Source organism: Bidens hawaiensis, unplaced genomic scaffold, assembly GCF_021521415.1.
Source record: "Bidens hawaiensis isolate Kalapana, Puna unplaced genomic scaffold, B.hawaiensis_p1.1 tig00013292_1, whole genome shotgun sequence".
In the NCBI taxonomy this organism is placed as follows: domain Eukaryota; kingdom Viridiplantae; phylum Streptophyta; class Magnoliopsida; order Asterales; family Asteraceae; genus Bidens; species Bidens hawaiensis.
The window spans coordinates 365724-373167 of NW_027492123.1; the positions used below are offsets into that span (position 1 = coordinate 365724).

Here is a 7444-nt window from a genome sequence, read left to right on the forward strand (position 1 = left end):
AACTCATTCTCCCGGATTTCATTCCCAATTTTAATCTCTTCATCATCATTCCATCTCTCCAATCACAATATAAAACTGTCTTCATTACTCAAAACCAGTACCCTTCTCACCTTAATTAATTTACTATATCACAAACTCAAAACCACTGCACTCCACTCTTGGATATGTAACGGGCCGGGCCTGGCCCGACCCGTTTAGGATCAACTATCTTCGGCAGCCTTGTCCACCGTCTCCTCCTTTGGATCATCGGCAGGAGCTAGAGTAGCGTCTGTAACGGGCTGGGCAGGTGGGGCCCGAGAAGGAGAAGGCGGGCCTACAACCGAAGGGTCACTTGTACCGTTGGGAAGCGAGCAAGGTACAAGTCCCGCAAACACAGTCTTCCATTCTAATGGGATCCCAGAGGGATTAATATTATTATTATTAGCATTAGCATTAGCATCAACCATGGTTACATCTTCTTCCTTGACAGGATCACAATTCAAATCCAACTGTTGCCCCCCTTTACCACTGCTCTCACCAACCTCCATCTCGATTGCCGCTCCGACACCAGGTGCCGCCGCCATGGTGTTAAGTGCAGAAACTGTTTTCTGGGCCATCACCCCCTCCTGATCGGATAACCGTTTCTTCTTTCTGAGCATTAATGTTTTGAAGCGGCGGCGGACGGTGAGACAAACGTTGCAGAAGCAGTTGGGTTTGTGTTTTCCCTTACCGCTCGGGGGTTGGATGCAAACGATGCAACTGCAACCAGGCCTGTGACGGGGGTGTCGGGTGGTGGCCCCCGCTGCTGATGACTCACCCAATTCGCCTATGGTTTCTCCTAGGACTGCAGCTGTAGCTAATGCATTGAGCCCGGATGGTTCTTGTTCTTCAATCATTTTTCCTTCAAGTTTTCGGGCCTTGAAATCTGGGAATTAACAGAATCCAGAAATTAACAAAAAATATGAAATGTGATTCAAAGTAGATTAAGAGGTGCCAATTGCGACCCGTTTATGCCTGATCTCTAACAGGTAAACCTAGCCGGTTTTTATAAATTAAAAAAAATAGCTAGAGAGGAAAACAGGTGAAAATTTTTTTTGAACGGCCAACGAGTCCTCCAAAATCCAAATGGACTACTGGCTAAATTCACCACATCGGGATACACTCGCCTTTCGATCCGGGGAAAACCCTCACCTAAGGCCAACGCCTGTGAGCACTTGCCCGAAGGCAAGTCAGTGCGATGAGATAAAACCCGTTCAATTCAAGGACACAACAAGTGAACGCCACAAGAAGTGCATTTTTAATGAATGAAACATCCTAAACTATCTTATAATTTTATTCAAGAAGAAAAAATTATAATAAAAAGGATATCATTTTTTTGTAACCATACTTTGACACTCTGATCAGTTTTTAGAAATTGATATTTTTGACAACAAAATGTCTGTCAGTTTGTATAAAAAAAAGGTGAATTTTTAGTGAATAAATCAACCAAAACTACTTTATATTGTATTCAAGAAAAAAAAAAGATTATTGACAAAGTAATACAGTTTCTGTAATCATCTTTGACACCCGCAATCATTTATAAAAAATTGAATTTTTTTACAAGATAATGTCTCGGGTCAACACACCATGACCCATAACCAAACGATCAATACCGACTATTCAAAAAACGGATCCGAGTTGGTTCCACTTGTGCCTAAGCATAGATTTTAGCATAAATAAACGATGTAAAATGTAAACTTTAGTCATAATACTTCAATGCGACATCAAAAAATGAAAATGTAAACTAAATGACAATATTCGATTCATACCCTTTCCAAATTTAAAAGCACGCTCCAAACCTTTTGCGTTCATCTCCTCAGGAGCAGAACATGAACACCTGGTCAAAGTCAAAACACACAACTATTATTACAAATTTACAATCGATTATCTTAACTTTTCTTAATAAAATAGTTTATTCACTATATATTAATAAATGTTACCTATCTGGATCCCAAACATTATCAGCACATGTCCATTTTGGAGGAAGAAGAACATCAGAAGGTAACTTCCGCCATTTGTAGCAATCATCACACTGGCCCCATTGTTCTTGTGATCTACACCATACGTAATAATAATAATAATAACAACAACAATAATAATAAAATAATATTATTAGAAGGGTTGTCTTTTGTAAAAGCACTACAATAATACGAGAAGAAAAAAATTACCCAGATGCATTTGTTGTGAATATGGTCTTCTTGCCAAAAACTGGAGGTTCCTGAAATTAATTAAAAAAACAAAAAGAAATGAAATGAATGAGTGAATGAATCAATGAATGAATGAAACAAATAATGCCAGTATTTTAAAAGGTGACATCAAGCTTACATCATACTCTTCAAATTCACAATCTTCGATCATAGAAATAGTTGGTTTACAAGTAGGAGGTGGACGAAGCAACTCATGTGCTTCTTCCCAAGTCACTTTGAGCTCCATTGCATCTTCGTTATGCATAAGTAACCTTTTGTTTTTTAATCCTATGTTGCGAGCTCTCTTTTTTTCTTGGACTAATGGTTTTTTATCCCCGTTAGCCATGGCTTCATGCTCCACGTTTTTCTGCTACCAAGGTGTAACTTGATTAGCAAAGGTAAAAATGTATTGTGACAATAAAAAAATCAGAAATGTAGACTTGTGAATAAAAATGAGAAAGAACAGATGAGAGCACATACTGTAGGCGGAGTTCCATTCGCACCAGCACCACCATTAGCAGCAGGCGTCTCACCTTCCTGCTTATTTTCCATATATTTCTAGTCAATAAGATGGTATATGTGTGTGACCGCTAAAACACACAGTGTTATAAGAGGCAAACAGGCAGGTCGGGCGGGTTGGGTGGCGGGTCGAAATGGGTTATAACAGGTCAGAATGGTAAAACCTTTTTATAGCTCCAACATATAGTTAACGTATTAAAACTGATTACGAAGACTAATTATCACAGTTATAATCAAATAAATTGGATTAAAAGGTTTTATGCATTTTGTATACACATTGTTGACTTTTGACTCGACACCATTTTAGCTAAATTCATTTACTTTTACACATTTCTGATAAAATATGACCTAAATTGACCCATATGCCACCTCTGCTTGTATATGTACAAGAAAGATTATTATAAAGGGCATGAAAGGAAAAAAAAAGCAGTGATTTTTATCTTCTACTAGAGAGCTGACCAATACGTCACCTCTAACAAGTATATGTAGTAGAAAGATTATTATAAGGGCATGAAAGGAAAAAAAGCAGTAATTTTTAGTCTTTCATTAGCAAACTGACAGTTAATTTGGAACACACAAAGAGAAACATAAAAGGAAAGGGACTAATACATTGTAAACAAAGAATTATGCTGCAAAAAGATCACCTGTGTATCAGCAGATACTGTTGCCTTTCGACAACCTATAACAAGCTTTTCTCCTGGATCTAGTCGACTAAATATAACTGCAGATATTTAAACGAAATACAGAATTAAATAAGAAGTATACCCATTTATAATAAGTTAATTAGAAAAGATATGATTAAAGGATACCTGTGTCCCCAGCTTGCAGTTGCATATTCTGTATGCAAGGAGTTACACCCTCTAAAACATACATACGGCTGTTATTATTGGGCCAAAATCGGAACTGAAATGTCCACTCTTTCCCCTTTATATCCTGAATTCTTATTGGTAAACCTTCTGATTGATTAATAGATGGAAAATATGCCTGTAAAATATTTAACCATTATAAAGTTAGGACAGGAAATAAGTAATAAAAATAAAAAATAAATACTGATAAAAGAATATAAAACCTACTTCAGCACATGCCTTAGGCAGGACCAACCGACCGATTCGGCCAGCATCACTTGCACTCAAAATCTTTTCAAACAATGGAGTGATAGTGCAGTTGGAGTTCAAGCTAGAATATAAAATTAAGAAAAACTTTATATTTAACATATGTCACATACACCTAGCTCGATCTAAATCCATTCATATAATGTATTACTAAAATAATGTGAAATGAACATTATTTGCAAAAAAGTAAACACCAAATAATATACATATATGCATGTATAATATAAGATTAGACATAATATAACCAAGGATACTCTCCAGATATTTGCAACAGTTCCTGATCAGTCATCTTGGGCCAATACCTTGGAAGTAACTGATTTCTACCTCTACCTTCACCAGGTGGTCTTGCAACTCTATTATCAGAAACCATCCCTTTATTCGACTGCGGGCGTATCGTAACCCCTGATTTAGCCGGTTTTGGAAACGAAAGGCGAGATCTTTGCCCTTGTTTAAAAGAAGGAACTTTTTCAGGCTCCATGGGCCCACTAGAACTAGGGTTTACAGAAGCCTTTGTAGTGGCCAGATGATTACCAAGAGAATAACTTAATGATGGCTGAGGCATTGCATCATACAGCGATTTAAACCCTAAATCCGTTCTGCCTTTATCAAATGAAGATGACGAATTTGGAAAGATTGGTGGTCCAACTTCTTTATTTGATAAACTTGATAAAATCCCGATGTTTAATTCTGATGCAGGCATACGATTTTCTTCTTGTTTGAATTGGTGGCCAAGTGATGAAGTTGAAGGAATTGGTTGCTGCTGCTGCTGCTTCTCTATAGCTTCGGATAGCTGTGTGAGTTTTCCTTTATCAACTGTGGGACCACCGTTCATTCGGTTACCAATTACAGGATGCCATGTGGCGGAAAATGGCATGAATCCATTTGGAAGGTCATTAGGATGGCTCTGCGTTAACAATTTTTTAGAAAAAGAAATGAGACATGTTATTTTAGTAAAATCATTTAAGAAATTTAAATTTATTTCAATAACCATCTGACTATTTTTAGTACAATGACCCATTTGACTTGTTTTCTTTTAAGCTAATTCGATATTAATTACCCTGTTTGACCGATTAGAGAATAATCATAACCAAGGTTGTAAAAGTCGTTAGGCGGTCGACTGGGGAGTTGCGAGTACTCGGGAGTAGTCGGGGATTACTCGGAAAATACCTAAGGAGTACTCAGCCGAGGTGGGGAGTACTCGATATAGGCGGGGAGTAATCGGGGAGTACTCGGCCGCCTACTCGGGAGTTTTATAATTCATAACCTAGTCAACCTAATTATAAGTTAATGAGTCGAAACTGGCAAATTGTCACTAGCCATCAGAAAAGATTTAAAAACAGCGAACAAGACTACTAAAATGATAAATTTGCCTGACAAGATTCATTCTAAAATGTTTAACTTAAGCAATTGATATATTTAATCTGTTCAAGTTCACGATTTTTAGCAGTTAAGTCACTAATATCCCCTTAAGTTTAATGCTAAAAGATTAGATTGATTACCTGTATTGGTTTTAGTGTTGGTGTTCCTCTACCTCTTATGCATTTTATGCATGATATTCCTCCCAGATCAAGGCATTCATGAAGATACTTTGAAACAACACATCCACAGTGAATAGGCTGCAACATTAAACAGAATATCACTTAGTGAGTAGAATAAACGAATAAAAAATTAAAGAAAACTGGATTAAAAGTACCTTTTCACAGAATTTGCATTCTCTCCAACCAGGTTCATTCAGATGGAATCTTTCACAGTAGTTTACATGTTCATAGACAGTTCTAAAGTCCACACAACAATAAGTTTAAAAATTGTCGCTTGAATATAACTTGAGCAAGAAAGAAAGAAGAAAACCATGCAACCAAACATATTAAAACTCACACATGAAAAAGAAATCATTTTTACAAAGGGTTTGTCACTTTGTCTAACTCGCATGTTAAACAACATTAAAACTTCCGCGTCGCAGCCTTCGTTATGCTCGATCGAGACACATAACTTATCATCGTAACGGTTTTCATAAATCTCTCCTGGTTAGTTACCAAATTTACACTTTTGAACTAAAAATGACATTTAACTAAGTGGTTATGTTCATCAAACACCCTTTAACATGCACCTTAGGACACAAGTTAGACAAATCTTTCTAAAAATAGGAAGAAAAACACTGCCGTGATAATATTGTTCTTCCCATTTAAGGAAATTAATAAAAAAAAGTAAATTCTTAAACTTTCTTACAGATATAGTAATCTTTGCTAGGTATTATGGTAATTCATGCAGTAATAATAATAAAAACATTACATTTACAAAAACACAAAACATAATAAAACTTGACACAAGTACCCCCAAAATCACAATCATTACAGAAAAACTAATCATATGAGAAAAATTAGGGATTTTGAAACTTTTGAAACCAGGACCCCAAAATGCCCTTGACCCAGACACGATCTAGCCACCAAATCACGTAAATTTCCGGAAATAGAAAGGGTAAATCGGGAATAAAAGGACACATACCCGCAAGTATAGCAAAGAGTAGCGAAACCACCGGCTTTCATGGCCCAGCCACGCTTCCATTGAGGCGTCGTCTTCGTGCCGCACAATCCGTTCATGCAAATCTTCGTCGACGACGACATTTGACCCACGAATTTCGTCAATTTCAATTCACTAGATCTTGTAATCGTAAACCATCCAAAAACCCCAAATCAAAACCCTAAAACCAAAACCCACAAATCAATCGGCTGTAGGAACGATAGTAACGAATACCCAGATCGAATTAATCGGAAATTGATGAGCTTTGTCGGAACCCTAGACTTAGTTAATTAATCAATAATAATAATAATAATAAAGACCCAGATCGGAAAAAAGTAAATTGAAGTGATGGGAATGCAGCCATGCACACATGTAATGTTATAAGAAGTTGAAATCCGGCCGGAAATAGGTTTGGTGACGGTGGATAAGTTGTAGCGGCGGTGGTTGTGTTGCGTGTTATATTATTATTACATACAGGTGGAGTTAATATTGATGGATGGAAGGGTGAATAATAATAATAATAATAATTATAATAAATAGTTGGAGGGAGAAAGAAGGAAAGCGTGTGTGTGTGTATGCATGCGAAGAGAAATTAGAGAGAAGAGAAGCATAAAATGCATGCACGACAGATGAACACCACATACACACGAAGGAAGGTCAAGATGGATGGGTGAGGCTTCCATCAATGGGGAAGAGATCAAGAAACCCTCACCCTTTTCAATCATTTATTATTATTATTATTATTATTTTTAGTTTTAGGAAATAAAAAATTTTTTAGGGTGGGAAATAAAGATTGTGATTTGGACCTAGAAATCAAACGGGTTTTATTCGTTAAATTAATTTGGCATGGATCAGGTTAATGATAAAAACCAGACTCGAGAACTGATTCTATTGATAATACTTGGTTCGAGTCTTAGGCCGGTTTTTGGGTCCTACACCCATTTGTCAGTATTGGAATCGGTTGAGCAAGGAACCGACCCAAAAATGTTTTCCAATCCTGACGTTGATCTCAATAAGCTAGGAATGTGATCCGATACTAAACAAGTGCTATGGGTTTTTCCAACGTATCGCCCCCGACCTTAGGACTGATTT

At 37.0% G+C, this 7444-nt stretch overlaps 1 protein-coding gene across 1 annotated transcript; it reads right to left on the reverse strand.

Moving 5' to 3' along the window:
- Positions 1-200: 200 nt before the first annotated feature.
- LOC143543737 (B3 domain-containing transcription repressor VAL2-like) lies at positions 201-6505 on the reverse strand. The gene is made up of 13 exons (XM_077035993.1): positions 6338-6505; positions 5529-5610; positions 5335-5451; positions 4090-4739; positions 3797-3899; positions 3533-3707; positions 3368-3444; positions 2685-2741; positions 2344-2571; positions 2187-2236; positions 1959-2072; positions 1788-1855; positions 201-904 (listed from the first exon to the last, which is right to left on the reverse strand). The coding sequence occupies exons 1-13, from the start codon at positions 6454-6456 to the stop codon at positions 201-203; spliced, it is 2544 nt and encodes an 847-aa protein (XP_076892108.1). The 5' UTR covers positions 6457-6505.
- Positions 6506-7444: the final 939 nt, after the last annotated feature.

Coding starts and splice junctions, on each gene's coding strand:
- LOC143543737 (XM_077035993.1), bottom strand. CDS start 6,456: ATGTCGTCGTCGACGAAGATTTGCATGAACGGATTGTGCGGCACGAAG. Junction 2,237..2,343: donor GTGAATTTGAAGAGTATGAT/GTAAGCTTGATG, acceptor AATTAATTTCAG/GAACCTCCAGTTTTTGGCAA. Junction 1,856..1,958: donor AATGTTTGGGATCCAGATAG/GTAACATTTATT, acceptor GACTTTGACCAG/GTGTTCATGTTCTGCTCCTG.